The 18,433-nt window shown below is 36.4% G+C and overlaps 1 protein-coding gene across 15 annotated transcripts in view; it reads right to left on the bottom strand.

The window, feature by feature from the left end:
- Positions 1–286: 286 nt before the first annotated feature.
- CHD9 (chromodomain helicase DNA binding protein 9) overlaps positions 287–18,433 on the bottom strand; it is a 245,391-nt gene continuing 227,244 nt past the window's right edge. For all 15 annotated transcript variants that reach the window (XM_036833648.1, XM_036833645.1, XM_036833643.1 and 12 more), the window contains 5 exons: positions 16,056–16,195; positions 15,520–15,741; positions 9,844–9,972; positions 6,435–6,539; positions 287–3,757 (listed from right to left, as the gene is read on the bottom strand). In XM_036833648.1, the coding sequence (XP_036689543.1) occupies positions 2,879–3,757; positions 6,435–6,539; positions 9,844–9,972; positions 15,520–15,741; positions 16,056–16,195 (1,475 nt within the window). In that variant the 3' untranslated portion in view covers positions 287–2,878. The remainder of the gene's footprint in view (positions 3,758–6,434; positions 6,540–9,843; positions 9,973–15,519; positions 15,742–16,055; positions 16,196–18,433) is intronic.

The raw sequence follows: 18,433 nt of genomic DNA, 5'->3' as shown, positions 1-18,433 counted from the left end.
GTGATGAATTAGGAAAGACTCTAAGACCAAGGGAAAAAATAATTACTGATCTTCAAAATGGACTTAAGAGGTTAGGTATATCTCTGAGTCTTTCTGGATTTTTAAAGGTCCAGGGGAAGAAAACTTCAGGAAATAATAATATTGTGGATATAATTATAGCCAACTTCTGTCTCTTAAAAATTCTTCCACTTTCCTTTTAAAGATTTATGACTATGGTTTCTTTCATAACTGGAATAAGATAAATTATAAAAATAAAAAAACATTGTCATGTACAGAGGCTGACATCATGGGTAGTCAAAGAATATGTTTAATAAAAAATAATTAAACTTCCATTTGCTCTATAGAACATCATAGAAAGTAATTTAATAAATTACAAATGACTTTTTAAGACGTTTGCTCAACTACAGAAAGCAAATTCAGACTACACAAAACACAACTGGTAAATATTGCAAATGTCCAAAAGAAAAATTGGACTAAGACTTGAATCATGAAACCTGAAACAAGGGCTATAAATACAAGGCAATAACAGCTATAATTCTTTTAGTAACTACCAACACATACTTGGATATCCTTTCAACTGCAACTTTAGTATTATGTAATTCTACTGATTTCTTTTCTTATAACCCTTAACTTTACACAACCATGTTTGCATGTTTTTTTTAAGCTGATAGCTGGACAACTTTTCCCCAATCAGTACTAGATAGAAGTGTCTTGAAACCCAAGAGAATGTTTAAAGTTAATACTAGCCTTAATGCTTTGAAAACTGCAACTGCCTTATTACATAGAAAGAGAATCACTAAGATGTTAACCAAATTCATTTGATCATAATTAGGAAAATACTTTATCTCATAAATTTAATATAAATTAGATTTTAGTGACAAGATCTAGGGCTTTTTTCCCCTTTATTTTAAATTGGAGACAGAAAAGAATGAAGGTCATGTGGGTATAACTAGGGGGAGAGAAGGGAAATGTGGATGGTGCTGAAATACTTTACCGGCAAACTAAGTTAACTGTGTTTGACAAACTTTGGCTATCTCATAGGTGTATTCTAGTTAAACAAAGGTGCAGTACTGCAAAGGGAAGATACTAAATACGTAATATATCATTTTCATGATGAAGAATTACTACCCACTTCTCCTGGAAGGGCATTATAGTGACTATTGCTAAGACATTGCATAAAGGACTATCAATTCAAAGTACTATTTCGGGAAAATACAAAAATCAATACAATCCCAGTGGAACTTATATAATTTTGTAAATACATATAACACTGTCTCTCTAATAAGGGGTTAGTTATTTTACATACAGAAACATAATTTACTGGTAAAGGTCTTGGGAAATCCAATATAATTGCTTAATTCATGACAAAGCAATAGAGTTCTATCAAAACATACTAGTTATTTTTTCTCTGGGAGAGAAGTGGGGTACTTTTCCCCTGGCAAACTTTATCACTGACTTATTTAAGTACCAGAAAAACGCCAACACTTATCTCTCCTTAGGATGTAAATGATATTTTATTTCCAATTCAGTTCTAATTGTTTTAAAAGTATATGAAGGTGAACCTGGACCTCTACCTTGTCAGAATAATAGCAGCTTTAGCAGGAGAAATTGTATCACAAATCAAACATCAGACAAATTTTACATGGTAAAGGGTTCTAAGAAATTGATCAGAAGCCTTGGGCTTCATTTTTTGTGGTTCATAGGAGTAACGTATATTTTTTTGAGATTATTCAAAGTGCATTTTCAAAATGGGCAACTCAGTATATTTAATATAAACTGATAACCCAACACTGATTCTGGGCAACATTTAGTCTGCTTATACCTAGAAACTCAAAATGAATTGAGATTATCTGCATATTACTTTACCCTATTATCTGTTAATTCTGGAATATTTCCATGACGTAAAACACAAATAGAAATCTACACAAATAAAGCAAACAAACAATTTCTTTTACATGAAGTATGCTGTGTTGAAAGTTCTTTTCAGTGGCATTTCATGAGTTTGCCTTTTCTGAACCCTGGAAACAGACATTACTCATCTGAGACAATTATTTCTAATAGGAGGCCAAACTTTGAAGAGCTGAAACTAAATATGTCTAGAGGGTGCCAAAGTTACATGACACAGGATTATTTCATGACTTAATTTTACTGATTTTAAGAGTTAAGCTCAGCAAAAAGCAAGTCATATTTCTTGCCAGATTAACATGATATATAGGATGTGTTTAAAAAACCCCTGAAAACAAGTATAGAATTAGAAACGAATGTAAACTTCCTAAACTAACTCAGCTGAGGTAACAGGTAGCCAGTTAAATTGGCTGATTGGGAAACTTATTTCTTCTTTAAAACACACTTGTACCTGAATTGGAAATATCAGCAGTGCATCACAACACTAGAGCATTTTCATGTAATTAAAGCAATGGATGGTGATGTAGATTCTACAGCTTTCATGACATTCATTAGCTGCCCAAATTATTGCTGAGTTTTGATCTGTAAATTATAGGTGTCAAGGAGGCTGTAAAACTATATTCAAATTAAATCAGTAATATGCATAAAGTATTCTGTGTTCACTGCAAATATATTAAATATACAACTCTTATTGAGCATAATTTTCATAAAATTAACCCCCAACAAAATTATAATGCCTTTTGTTGTAATTTTACACCTTTATGTATTTGATAGTACATACGAGTTCAGAAACTTATGAATCTTAAGAAATAGTACATGCAAAACGTCTCTGAAAGCAGTTTGCACTTCTAAACAAATAACTGAAATGTTCAGTCAGTAAGTTATTGATGCACTCAACACTGGGGTATTTACAATTAATAATTAAAGAAAAAAAAATCCAAAATCAGTTCATAATTTAAGTGCAGTCTGGGAATCAGTCTTCATTACTAGAATCTGAATCCTCGGATGACGATGGTGTACTATCAGATCCAGATGAAGCATCGGCTTTCTCTGAACCCTCATCTGTGCTGTTTTCATTGAGAGGACTCGGTTCAGTTCCCCCTTTGTCTTCCTGATCTCTAACTCTGGAATCTTCTTCCTTTACTTCTACAGACTTAGACGAGCCTAAGTCACTGTTTTTATTTTTCTGTACATCAAAAGTATTGGACTGGGACAAAGTTGGAATATGAAGATTAAGGCCTGGAGTGAGAAGCATCCCTGGATAAAGTATATTAGATAGTAATAGTGGGTTAAGAGCTAACGGGTTGGCAGCTGCAGCTGTACTTAATGCAGCAGTAGAGGATGTTGAAGGAGAACTTGACACAGAGTTTTCACCACTATTCTCTGAATTTTGGCTCTCTGTCCTTTCTTTTTTTCCTTCTAGCTCCTTAGAGTCATTTCCCTTTTTTTCTTCTGTTCCAGATTCTGTAGGCTTTGTCAGGAGTCCTCCCATGCCCAACAGATTTGGCAATCCAGTCATTCCTGACAGCAGCATGGGGAACATGGCAGCCACGTTTTTAGCTTCTCCTCCAGAAGAAAGGCCAGCAGGCATTCCCATCAGCCCTGCGGTTACTTGCAGTGACTGCAAGTTTTGTAGGTTTTGTTGTAAGGCCTGAAGGGTTGTGAGGTCCACACCTGGAAGTAATCCATTGGCTAATAAAGGATTGCCTGAAATACTGGTGGCAGTGGCAGCTGCTGCTGCCGCAGTGGCCTTTGCAATTCCACTTTTAGGCCGTCTCCCTCGCCTGCTTACTTCCTCTCTCACAACGGGACCAGTGAGAATACGTTCATACATACTTTCTGGAAGAAATCCCTAAAAAAAAAATCCATCAATAATAACCATTTTCAAATAAAATCAATAGCTATTAGTTTGTGATACAAATAAGCTATTAAAAATAGGTAATCATTCATAAACTTATTCTGTATTGATATAACATAACCAACTATGAGAGAGATAACCCAATCTCATCTTAGTATAAGCAGTGGCTTGAAACAGCTCTTCCTCTCATTTTATCTTAAGGGGGCAGAAAGAGGTCTCTGGCCCTCTTTTATACTGTGCGGCATAAGTTAGTAGAATAGTTCTGGAAAACAGAAGGTCCAAAGAAATTTTTTCATGAGGGTTATTACTGCCATGCCCTTACATTTTTCACATCACCAATTGCTCTAGAAGACTAAAGAAGTGCCCCTCTTCTAATCTGGAAGAACAATAAGGAAAGGACAGAAGAAGTAAGTAAAGATTAAAATGAGATGCTTCATATGACTCTTTCCTGACTATCACTTTGGGAGTAAAGGAGACAGAGCCAAGCCGAAAAAGATAATCAACCGGGGGAAAAAAATCACTTGGCTCACAACAGCAGTAGCACCTGCAGACTGGGAAGCACCAAGTCCAGGGCAATGGAGGGCAACCTATGCTACTTTCTTGAAATTCTCCCATGATTTTCTCGGGCTCAAAACTCCTAGAAGTAAAAAACAAACAAATGAACCAAAATTCCTAACAGTTTTAGGAGTTTAGAACCACTAGACCAGCACTGTCCAATAGAAATAATGTAAGCCACATATGTAATTTAAAATTTTCTAGTAGCCACAATAAAAGGTAAAACAGAAATACGTGACACAAATTTTAGCAATATAGTCTATTTAACATAACAAAAACATTGTCATCTCAATATGTAATCTATGAATATTATTGAGATATTTTATATTCGTTTTTCCAAACTAAGGCTTCAAAATCCAAAAACAGTGCTTCACACTTACAACACTTCCTACTTCAGACTAGCCACATTTCAAGTGCTCAATAGCCACATGTGCCTGGTGGCTACCACTTGTGACACTGTAGCTCTAGACAGTGGTTTAAAAGACTCTCATGGGGGGCTTCCCTGGTGGCGCAGTGGTTGAGAATCTGCCTGCCAATGCAGGGGACACGGGTTCGAGCCCTGGTCTGGGAAGATCCCACATGCCGCGGAGCAACTGGGCCCGTGAGCCACAATTACTGAGCCTGCGCGTCTGGAGCCTGTGCTCCGCAACAAGAGAGGCCGCGATAGTGAGAGGCCTGCGCACCGCGATGAAGAGTGGCCCCCGCTTGCCGCAACTAGAGGAAGCCCTCGCATGAAACGAAGACCCAACACAGCCAAAAATAAAAATAAATTTAAAAAAAAAAAAAAAAAAAAAAGACTCTCATGGGACTATTTTTAAATTTTGTTTTGAACTGATCAACTTATTTGTTCTCTTTACAAAAGCATTAGGGTTCACTACAGAAAACACAACAACAAAAAAATACAAAGAAAAATATCATTCATAGTTTCACTGTTCAGAGATAACCACTGCTAACATTTCAGGATGTGTGCTTCCATCTTCCCCTTGTGCATACAAACAGATTTTACAATTCTCTTCACCTCTTTTCTAAAATAAAAAAAAAAAAAATAGAATCATACTGAACATAGGTTTACTGCCTGTCTTTTTCATTCAGACACCTGTAGACATAATAGCTATTATTTATTCAGCACTTACCACATGGTTAGGCTTTGATACTGCAAGAGCTTAACTACTACCCCATTTAACAATACTGTGAACTTTTTCTCCCTTGTCATTAGATGTTCTTTTAAGATATAATTTTTAAAATAGTTGCAGTTTTTCAATATATTGATGGACCATTGGTATATTCCCAATTTTTATTACTGTATTATGATGAATAACCTTACATATATATATCTTTCCCCATCTTTGTTTTCTTAATATGCCTTTTAATCAATCAATTAATTAATTAGGCCACGCTGCGCAGCATGTGGGATCTTAATTTCCCAACCAGGGATCGAACCCATGCCCCCTGCAGTGGAAGCGCAGAGTTCTAACCACTGGACTGCCAGAGAATCCCGCCCCCGCCGCCCAATATCTTTGACTATTCGTTGTGGCATTGCTCAAATAGTACCTTAGAGATTAAAACACACACAAATCAGTATATATTGATTCTGCATTCTAACTCAACAGCATCTGAGAAATCTGTAACATATTCTGCAAAACAAAAATTATGAACTAAAAACTATCTTCACATGTTCTTGGACTATTTTGTTAATTTTTAAAAATAAATTTATTTATTTTTAATTTTATTTATTTATTTATTTATGGCTGTGTTGGGTCTTCGCTGCTGCGCGTGGGCTTCTCACTGTCATGGCTTCCCTTGTTGCAGAACATCAGCTTTAGGCGTGAGGGCTTCAGTAGTTGTGGCACATGGGCTCAGTAGTTGTGGCTCACGGGCTCTAGAGCACAGGCTCAGTAGTTGTGGTGCACAGGCTTAGTTGCTCCGCGGCATGTGGGATCTTCCTGGGCCAGGGATCGAACCTGTGTCCCTTGCATTGGCAGGCAGATTCCTAACCACTGCGCCACCAGGGAAGCCCTATTTTGTTAATTCTTAACTTAAAATTTAATCTAAGTTATCATTAAATGGCATCTAATTTTAAAAATGATGTCTGAATTAGTATTTATGAAATACTCACAGACTGCTTAACAACATCTCCCCATTCAGGAGCTACTCCATATTCTGTATTTTCTTTCAGGAACCGACATAAATCTTTCAGAGGGGGAGCAAAGGCACCTCCAACCTATAAATGAAAAACAGATTGTTAGACACTTAAAACCACTATTAAATATGAAGACATTTCTTGCTTTTATTCTGTGCTGTACAGTTTATTTCTTTTTTTTTTTTTAAATATTTTATTTATTTATTTATTTATTTATGGCTGTGTTGGGTCTTCGTTTCTGTGCGAGGGCTTTCTCTAGTTGTGGCAAGCGGGGGCCACTCTTCATCGCGGTGCGCGGGCCTCTCACTATCGCGGCCTCTCTTGTTGCGGAGCACAGGCTCCAGACGCGCAGGCTCAGTAGTTGTGGCTCACGGGCTTAGTTGCTCCGCGGCATGTGGGATCTTCCCAGACCAGGGCTTGAACCCGTGTCCCTTGCATTGGCAGGCAGATTCTCAACCACTGCGCCACGAGGGAAGCCCTATTTCTTTAAAACACATGTATTCTTTGAACCACTTTTGACAATCTTTATTACATTAAAAAGGACTACCACAGTCCACAAGAACTATTAATATACTATATAAACATGTGCTAATGTAAATTTTAAATGTTTTTTTTTCTTTTAAATTAATTAATTAATTAATTATGGCTGCACTGGGTCTTCGTTGCTGCGGGCAGGCTTTCTCTAGTTGCAGCGAGTGGGGGCTACTCTTCGTTGCGGTGCGCAGGCTTCTTACTGTGGTGGCTTCTCTTGTTGCGGAGCACGGGCTCTAGGTGTGTGGGCTTCAGTAGTTGTGGCACACAGGCTCAGTCGTTGTGGCTCGTGGGCTCTAGAGCGCAGGCTCAGTAGTTGTGGTACATGGGCTTAGTTGCTCCGCAGCATGTGGGATCTTCCCGGACCAGAGATCGAACCTGTGTCCCCTGCATTGGCAGGCGGATTCTTAACCACTGTGCCACCAGGGAAGTCCCTTAAATGTTTTGAGTTACTGGAACAGTAAAATAAATAACTACCGTTTACTGTGAAATTACTATGCTGGGTAGGCAGTGTAGCCTAGTTAAGAGTATACCCTTCGGAGTCAGACTTACCACTTACATGAACTAGGGCAAATCAGTAAATCTCTTTGAACCTCAGTTTTCTGATCTGCAAAATGGAGATAACAACAACACCTCCCTCATAGGGTTTTATGAAGATGAGATAATTCAAGTGCCTCAGCAAAGGTTCTGGCACATAATAAATATAAGCTATTATTATTATTATTATATTGCCAACTATTGTGCTAAGGACTTTAAAGTACATAATTTATTTTAGTACTCACTACATCCATTTGAGAATATATTATTTCTATTTTTCAAATGAAGGAACTAAGCCTCAGAGAAGTTATACAAGTTGCCTAAAGCTAGCTAGTAAGTGTCAGGATCAGCTTTCAAACTCAGCTCTCAAAAACCCATGCACTTATCTATTATGTAAACTGATACCCTCAAAGTATAAAAATATACATATCCCTTTAAATGTTTAAATGATTTGAACCTACCAATTTAATGTTCCTTTGGAGTCTAAAGATACTTCTTGAATAATTCCTTTTTCTACACCTTTTTGAATGAATACATACTATATCTTGTTAGGATATAGATAGGGTTTAATATGGCCAGTTATAATACCTATAGGTATTCTTATCTAGTATTTCCTATAGTCTTTACTTAGCCTCTCAAGTTTCTGTTGCCATCTCCTTTTTATTATGACCTCATTAAGCTCCAATTTAAACTGGAGGCCCTCTGTATGGTTTATGTGGATTCAGGAGGTGGATCTCTTCCTTAGTAACTGATCAATCCATAAGTCTGTACTCTAGAAACTCAGAACAATAAAGAAATCTACAAACTAAAGGAAATGAACAGGACTTTTAGCCGGTTACAACAATGAAAAATAAAATTTAGGGTGTTTAATGTTAAACCTAACAAGTACAAATTTAAAAAAATGGTTCCATTTCCTTAAAACTGGCTAAGAGAAATTTATTCATATCTAGAAATGCTAATTTCATTATAAGATGAAGTGCAAAGATTTGTAACACAATCTATGCAAGCATAAAATTAAGGAAAATGCAACTAAAATGTCATCTTGTTCTTCCCCTAATACATCTATGACATCACTTTAAAGCACTAACAAAAGCTGAATAAGCTATCTCTACAAAATTGGGGAAAAATCAGTATTAATTTTAATGAGTTAGGGCATACGATCATATTAAGCCAATTGTTATTTTAAAAGTGGTTTTCTTCCAATTTCAATATTTCTTCTGAGAAAGTCAAATGATTTCATGCATTTTTATACTAGCAGTGAGGTCATTTAACAGAGAGCAAGACAGAACTAGAGAATTAATGTGATCTATGTAGGGTAATTTAATTTGTGAGTGAAGGAACTCAAGGAGAAATTTGCTGTTCTTACTCTGAGGCCATTTCTTCTTTCTTACTTATTTTGTTGCTTGCTCATCAGAATAGAAAACAATAAAAACGTCAAAGCTGTGAACTTACAAAAGGGTGCCACAAGTGTTCTATCATTTACTATAGGAGGTAAAAGAGACATATACCAATCCAAACATAAAACAGACACAATTTGGGGAAACAAATGTTGAGCCACATTTGGTTCAGAAATAGACTCTGGAAAAACCTGACTCTTACCATTCATGAATCAATAAAGCAAGAAGGTAAACACAGGGGTACTATTAGTGTATAAGGTACCTTTGTTTAAGACATTTTATTTCCACCTATCAGAAAATTATGTAACATGCCCATTTTGATAGAACGAGACACTTAACAGCCAAATGATGGAAAATCACGTGATAAATATATAAATCTATAATGGCCATGATGAGAATAGTGTCCCCTTTCAACAGAGTTTCTCGACTTCTGCACTACAGACATTTTGGACTGGTGTTGTAGGGGTTGTCCCCTGTGCTGCAGGAGGTGTAGCGGCATTCCGGGCCTCTACCCACTAGATGCCACTAGCATCCTTCCCCTGCTCACCACCTCCCCAACACCCACCTCCTTACTCCAAAGTTGTGACTACCAAAGATGTCTCCAGACGTTGCTAAATGTCCCCTGAAGGACAAAGCTGCCCCCTTTTGAGAACCACTGACTTAGATGTAGTGCTCTTGCTCAGGGCCACTGCTTAGGCACAGATAGTGTAAACTAACTTGCTTATTTCATTCAACAGCTTAGACAAAGACGTGAGATTTGAAATTGGACTGCATAAAATTGTAGTCCATGTCTTTTCCCGCAAATCTGCTAGATTTAACCCAACCAGGTCTGTTAGAAAATACTGCATAACGAAATAGTGTTCTAGAGATCTCTTAAGCAGTGAATCAACATGAAAAATTAACAACAAATATATAAATACCTTTCTGGCATTTCTTCTGTTAATCAGCTGAACACGTTCTTCCCCAGTGAGACTATTCACATCTAGTTTATTGGGGTTTCTGCAACGATGCCTTTTTTGCTTGGGTCTCCCCTCGTGGAGCTGCATTCTCTAAAATATATGGACAAAGGAATGGCTTGAAAATCTTTAACTGTGCAACTAGTACAAATAAGCTGATCCAAGAAATTTAGTCATATAAAATTGAAGATATGTTATCGATAAGATATATTAATACAGTTGACCCTTGAACAGCATGGGTCTGAACTGTGCAGGCCCACTCATATGTGGATTTTCTTCAATAAGTATGTACTACAGGACTACACGATCCATGGTTGACTGCACCCAGGGATGCGGAACTGAGGACACAGAGGGCTAACTGTAAAGTCATACTCAAATTTTTGGCTGTGGGGGTGGCATGCATCAGTACTTCTGACCCCCATACTGTCCAAGGGTCAACTGTTTATATTATATATTGAAGATTTATATTATATCTTATATATATTCTATCACATATCTTCAATATATCATATTAAAGAATTTACCCCATAGCTAAATGATAAAAATATTTAAGGTTTAAATATTTTTATATTTATTAATAAAAATGCTGAATAAGACAATGTTACATGAACCTTTTCCTCAAATTATATATTTAAACAATTATTAATAATGATCAGTATTATCTTCTATATGGAAGTAGGCTCCTGAAATGAGGACATTGCTAGTTCTTTCCTTAAATGCCCTCAAAGATCACTGTATTTCTAGAGTGTTACTTGAAGGAGTTATCAATAATGCTGGAAGAGCCTCCTCTTTACATTTTCTCCTGATGAATTTCACCTGAAACATCAGCTTTTCTCAGTGCTCTGAAACCATTTATATGTGTACTACTGGCTTTCATTTCTCTTCATCTCACTAATAAACTTTATCTCTTTTTACATAATCCTCACAATACTCAAAGATACTATTCTTTTTTTAAAAAATGTATTCATTTATTTTGGCTGCTCTGGGTCTTTGTTGAGGCATGCAGGCTCTAGAGTGCGCGGGCAGGCTGTACAGCATGTGGGCTCAGTAGTTGCGGTGCGCAGGCTCTCTAGTTGCGGTATGTGGGATCTTAGTTCCCCGACCAGGGATCAAACGTGGGTCCCCCTGCGTTGGGAGCACAGAGTCTCCACCACTCGACCACCAGGGAAGTCCCCCAAAGATATTATTCTTATTTTACAAATGGGAATCAAGGTCATGCAGCTAGCAGGTGGCAATAGGTGGCAATAAAAACTCTTTCCACCAAACCATGCTGCTCACCTCTGTTAACAACTGTTAACAAAGTAGGGCTTGATGTCTGCAGTCATTTCTAAACAATTAGAAATTCCAACAGACTAAAACTCAAACTCTTCAGCATGGCATACCAGTCCCATCACAGCCTGGTCTGAATTCACCTTTTCTATCCAATTACTATTACCCGACTCATTCCCTCACATACTCTGGAATATCAGACTAGTCACTGTTTTATGACTATATCCTTTTTAGACTCTCTTCATAATTGTTCTATAATGCCTAGAGTATCCTCCTCTTAGCCTGCCTAGAATAAGTAGGCGTTTGACCAGTATTAACCTGGTCAAACGCCTACTTATTCTTTTATCATCCACCAGTCATATGTCAGCTCTATTTTCTATCTTTTCCCAGACACTTTGCCTGGGCAGAGTAATTATTCTTTTATCAGTTTCCATGGCAGTTTATACATACCACTGGTGTAGTACATATATCACGTTATGATCATTTTGTTGTAGAGATACCACAGCAAAGTGTGAGATCCAAGACACCAGTAATGTAAAGTGCCCTTGGGAAATCATACCAGTCGTTATCTTGTATTCTGTACTCCAACAAATGCTACTTATAACAATGTTTTAAAAGCTTAATAATAAAGTTATATAAAAAATTAGGACATGGGGCTTCCCTGGTGGCGCAGTGGTTGAGAATCTGCCTGCTAATGCAGGGGACACGGGTTCGAGCCCTGGTCTGGGAACATCCCACATGCCGTGGAGCAACTGGGCCCGTGAGCCACAACTACGGAGCTTGCGCGTTTGGAGCCTGTGCTCCGCAACAAGAGAGGCCGCGATAGTGAGAGGCCCGCGCACCGCGATGAAGAGTGGCCCCCGCTTGCCGCAACTAGAGAAAGCCCTCGCACAGAAACGAAGACCCAAAACAGCCAAAAATAAATAAATAAATACATAAATATTTTTTTTTTTAAAAAAAGCAAGATCAAGACACAAAGCTCTAAAAAAAAAAAAATTAGGACAAAATGTTTATTTGCAGTGAAAATGATGAACTGCTATAAGTTGAAAAAAAAGTAATAAAGATTCCTTTGCAGTGGTAAGAGAAAGGTATGACAATCTTCAGAGACTAGAGTATAACTGCCACGAGGGCAAGAACTTTATATTGTTCACTGTTTTATCCTAAATCCCTTTAAATAGTAACTAGCACATAATAGTTGCCCGATAAAAATTTACTGACTGAATAAATGAATGTTGTTTTCTAACATGTTAATAAGTATATGGTTAAACTAACAATTCTCATTATTTTTAGAATTGCAATACTCATTTTATGACTGCTCACCTTACTGACAACCCTTCCCCTCATAATTATAAGAGCTTTATTTGGCTTTTTTTTTAAATCAAAAGAATTAAGTGAAAGTTTATTTGAGAATTTGTGGCATCTTTTGAAAAAATTAGGGATATGAAAGGCATTCAAAAGCCAAGACTGAGGCTCCCTATTTTAGACTACCAGGTTACCTCTTGGGGACAATAATAGCAATGTAAAGTATTAAACTAAATATATATTACAGATACAAGTATATAAAAATATATATTACAGATACAGTCACATTCTAGGGACTGGAGCTTTTGTGGTTCTTTCGCATGAAAAAATAAGGTAATGAATTTTTTCTGTTAATAAAATAACAATCACTTTACCTTTATATAGCACTTTTAAGTCTCCAAAAGACTTTCATTTAAAATTTTTTAGATCATTGACTCAGTAAATATTTACAAGGAGCTAGATACCATCCTCTGTATCAGGAATTATGTGCTAAGTCCTGGGGATACAAGGTGAATAAGATAGCCCTTAAGAAGTTCATGGGGTAGGGGATGACTTCAATGGGTTATCCAATTAATCTTCATAATGGAAGCAGACAGAACAAGCCCACTAGCTTCACTGTACAGAGGATATGCCATTACTCTTTTACCTTATAAAATATATAGAAACATCAAGGGAGACTGATAGAAAATTTGGTACATCAGCATTTGACAGTAAAGCATTACAAACTTAAATAATAGATTTCTATGAGTAAGAAAGCCATATGCCCATAAGATAGTGAGTAGCAAGTATTTCAGAGGATAAGAAAAATGCAAATGAATATATCTGTTCTCATCTTTGACTAATATAAACCATGCATCTGAAGAGAACCAGAAGCTGTATTCTTATGAGATCTTAAGTGTAGTAGTTTGGACAGTGGATTTAAGACTTATTAGCTGCGTGGCCTTGCACTATTTACTGGGTTGGCCAAAAGGTTCATTTGGTGTTTTCCATAAGATGGCTCTAGTAGCACTTAGTTGTCTTTAACTTCATTCAAAACAATTTTGTTAGATTGTATTGTGACAGCTGTCATATCAGGGTGCATTTAAAAAAAAAACATCAAAATTGGTGAATTTTTGCGTAGCCATTTTAATACTGAAGGTGGAAGAAAAAAAGCAACATTTTCGGCATATTAAGCTTTATTATTTCAAGAAACGTAAAAACACAACTGAAACACAAAAAAAGATTTGTGCAGTATATGGAGAAAGGGCTGCGACTGATTGAACGTGTCAAAAGTGGTTATTTAAAAATATGCTTGGAGAGCTTACATTCAGACTTTAGTATTTTTTTTTTAAAGGAATTCCTTTTTATTTTTTAATTAATTTATTTATTTATTTTTGGCTGTGTTGGGTCTTCGTTTCTGTGCAAGGGCTTTCCCTAGTTGCGGCAAGTGGGGGCCACTCTTCATCGCGGTGCGCGGGCCTCTCACTATTGCGGCCTCTCTTGCTGCGGAGCACAAGCTCCAGACGCACAGGCTCAGTAGTTGTGGCTCACGGTCCTAGTTGCTCCGCGGCATGTGGGATCTTCCCAGACCAGGGCTCGAACCCGTGTCCCCTGCACTGGCAGGCAGATTCTCAACCACTGCGCCACCAGGGAAGCCCTCAAAAGTGGTTTGCAAGGTTTCGTGCTAGAGATTTCTCGCTGGATGGTGCTCCATGGTCGGGTAGACCAGTTGAAATTGACAGTGATCAAACTGAGACATAACTGAGAACAATCAACATTATACCACGCGGGAGACAGCGGACATACTCAAAATATCCAAATCAAGCGTTGAAAATCATTTGCACCAGCTTGGTTATGTGAATCGCTTTGATGTTTGGGTTCCATGTAAGTTAAGCGGAAAAAACCCTTCTTGATCGTATTTCTGCATGTGATTCTCTACTTATACGTAATGAAAACGTTCCGTTTTTAAAACAAATTGTGACGGGAGATGAAAAGCGGATACTGTACAACAATGTGGAACAGAAGAGATAGTGGGGCAAGCGAAGTGAACCACTACTAACCACACCAAAGTCTGTCTTCATCCAAAGAAGGTGATGCTGTGTATATGGTTGGATTGGAAGGAAGTCCTCTATTATGAGCTCCTTCCGGAAAACCAAACTATTAATTCCAACAAGTACTGCTCCCAGTTAGACCAACTGAAAGCAGCACTCAATGAAAAGTGTTCGGAATTAGTCAACAGAAAACACATACTCTTCCATCAGGATAACACAAGACTGCATGTTTCTTTGATGACCAGGCAAAAACTGTTGCAGCTTGGCTGGGAAGTTCTGATTCATCCACCATATTCACCAGACATTGCATCTTCAGATTTCCATTTATTTCGTTCTTTACAAAATTCTCTTAATGGAAAAAATTTCAATTCCTTGGAAGACTATAAAAGGCACCTGGAAGAGTTCTTTGCTTAACAAGATTAAAAAGTTTTGGGAAGATGGAATTATGAAGTTGCCTGAAAAATGGCAGAAGGTAGTGGAACAAAATGGTGAATATGTTGTTAAATAAAGTTCTTGGCGAAAATGAAAACTGCGTCTTTTATTTTTACTTAAAAACCGAAGGCACTTTTTGGCCAGCCCAATATTTTAAAATTCAGTATTTCCATTTCTTTATAAAGTTATAATGATGCCATTCTGATAAAGTTAGGGGGTGTTAAATTAGGTAATCCATGCTAAGTATAAAGCCAGGCACACAGCTAAGTCTCAATAAATGTTTACTATGATCATTTTTATTATTTTAAAATAAACTATTTGTGGGAAAAGATTGCAAGTTTTGTAACTTTACAACCTTCATTGGGTCTATGATAGTACTCTGTATATGAGAGATGGTTTTTATTACTTAAACACTTATTGAATGCAGAATGGAAAAATGGAAAATGATATTGTATTGTATCATGGGAAAGATGGTCATTATTTTTTTCTGCTAATTTTCCTGAATCTTGGGCAGAACACATAAGTGGGTGAGAGTTTATGCTTCATCATTATAGGTATGACCAATCATAGAGGTAAAATATACCGAGTTTTATAAGGCATCACCTACAGGAATAAAAGCTCCTAAATCTTCCACATAACCTGGGTGCTCCTTAAGCCATTTTTCCAAATCCTTTCTCTTCGGTGCATCATCGCCTGCAAGTCTTGTCCCATCTTTAAGATTAATAACTGGAACGGGACTTTCTGTATCAGGAATTCCTTGAGGTTGAGTATAGGATAGTGCTGGATTTATCCCTGTAGAAATCTGTGAGGTGGTTAAGCCTAAAGTAACCTGTAGAAAAACATCAAATGACAATTTTATTTCCATGCTTTAGCATTCTGATTTTGGTCCAATGAAGCAATTCTTTTTGAATGGGAAAAAAAAAGTTGTTTAAAGTTCTGCTAAATATTTCAAATTTAAAATTTTCATGAATCTTGGCCAGTGCTGGATTCTACTGAGATACAATCTAAAGCTATATAGTATACTCCTAATTTTCTAGTTATCTTTATTATTCTACAAAACATTCACGAACAGCAATATGTATATTTACTAGAATTGAATTTTGGACTCAAGGATCAGTAGTTTTTAAGCATTACTTTACTTACATGATTAGGTGGTTTATTTCTGTTGAAAAAGAGGATGTCAACACCTTCTACATTCTTCCTCCTTCCCCGCCTTTTTTTGACTACAGGCTGGTTGTCTAATAAAACTCCATTGGCACCAAGGGTTGATTGAATGGGAGTACCTAACAAATTAAAAATGCAAAAGAGTGATAAAAATCTAGTTCTTAAATTAAAAGTAATTACTTTTCTAAATACATAGACATTTTGCAGAGGTTGGGGAGGGATGGATTGGGAGTTTGAGATTAGCAGATACAAACTATTATATAGAGAATGGATAAACAACAAGGTCTTACTGTATAGCACAGGGAACTATATTCAATATCCTGTGATAAACCATAATGGAAAAGAATATGAAAAAGAATGTATATATATATGTATAACTGAATCACTTTGTTGTATAGCAGAAATTAATATAACATTGTAAATTAACTATACTCCAATAAAATAAATAATTAATAGTTGTAATGATACTCATAATCAAAGAAAAAGTTTATTCAAAAAAATACATAGAAATTTAGTTCTTATTTTACAAGCAGTCAGACTAAATCAAGCAATTCTTGGACTAAAAATACCACCCCATTTCTCATTCAAAAACCAGGAGAATTGTAATCTAGATCTCTTTCAAGTTTTGACCTGTCTCCTCAAATTTCTCCCCTGGATAGTCACACATCTTTTCTTTTGTCCCATTTTAGAGGAAGAACCATGCCTTTCTCATGTACAAGACAAACCTTTCCCCCTTTTTTGAACCCATTAATTCCTACTTTTTCTAAAAGTTTGTTTTATCATTTATCTTTGTTTTTTTGTGCCAAAATATCTTACTCTACATTAGATTCTTATCAACTTAAAAACATGGCCCAACTCAAACAAAAAATAAACTTCTTTCGGCTTTTTCATAACCTTCAAAACTTTTGAAAAGTTGGTCGCTATTATGCTCCTCTTTCTCACGACAAACTCACTCCTCAATTTCCCACAGTCCGCTCCTGTCCCAGCCTATTTAAGGTATTTTCTTTAAGATCACCACTGTTTCTTGCCAAATTAAACTGACCCTTCTTGCTCTTCATTTCAGTAGGCACTCACTAAAAAATGTAAGAGGTATGAATGAAACAGTTCCATGCATTCATTTTTTTCCTAATAAATAAATACACATTTATCAAACAGCTATGTACAAAGCACTATGATGATTCAAAGGTGAGTAAGACACAGTTCCTATCCTTAAAGAGTACGTAATCTAGAACACTCTTATAAAAGAAAATATTAAGAATGAGATGTTTGCTTAAAATGGTTCACAGTTTGTAGCGAGAAATGCATTTTCAATCATTCAAGGAGAATTTTTGACTAAGTCCTATGTATCCCTGAAAGACATTTCCCTTTGGCTGGCTGTGGAACCCTATGCAAGTCACTCTCCTCACATCTCAGTTACAAAAAATACCTTAATTCATAATTAGTAAGGAATAACTAATTACAATGATTAAAAATTATTTTTGCATATGAAAGCACTGAGGAATGTGACATATTATTAAAAAAGAACAGCTTTCATTATTTCATTAAAATCAGATTAACAAAATATTATGAATATTTGAAAACACTTTCACTATAGTACATTTTAACTGTAATAATTGAATAACTTTCCTAAAATACTACTTTTAAAAGTACTATTCTGTTTTATAAGAACTTCTCATGGCTTCCTAGTCTAGTATGAATGAAATGCCTTACATTAAGCCTCATTCCTGCCTGACCACCAACCCAATCCCCTCCCCAGCTCAATTTTTGATGTTGCCCATAATCTAGATTTACCTTTGCTAAGCAGTCTCTGACCTTATACAAATATCTCTCCAGTAAGAATTTAAACAGTAGCTAGGTCAGTCTTATCCTAAAACCATACAATTTTCCCAACATCAAGTCTCTGGTTCAAGCTATTCCCTGACTCTCTCTCAATGTCATTTTCCAGAAAGACCATTATCTAATCTTCCTCTTATAAATTCTGTTCAATTCTGCCTCTTCCACAGGACTCTGCCTAAGTCTCTAGACAGCAGTGACTTCTCTCTTTTCCAACATTTATTAACTATAATGCTGTGTGGCAAGATACATTATCAACGTATTGTCTAATATTTTAACATGTAGGTCTAGTCTACCAAGCAACTGAAAGGCAGAGACTGTCTTAAGTTTCTTTTACTTTCCCTTTACTGCTATCCCAGTGCTATATAAAAAGAAAAGTACTTAATACAATTATCTATGGAAAAACATTAGTATACACACCAAAGTATATATTTATAAACAAATCCTATTTGGTCATTTATAAACATAGCCAATTTGGCAAATTATATACTCCCTTGACTTCTTTCATTTTTTTAAAACAACAA

The sequence above is a fragment of the Balaenoptera musculus genome, chromosome 19 (genome assembly GCF_009873245.2).
Source record: "Balaenoptera musculus isolate JJ_BM4_2016_0621 chromosome 19, mBalMus1.pri.v3, whole genome shotgun sequence".
Taxonomy (NCBI): domain Eukaryota; kingdom Metazoa; phylum Chordata; class Mammalia; order Artiodactyla; family Balaenopteridae; genus Balaenoptera; species Balaenoptera musculus.
This window is presented reverse-complemented; position numbering and strand designations above follow the sequence as displayed.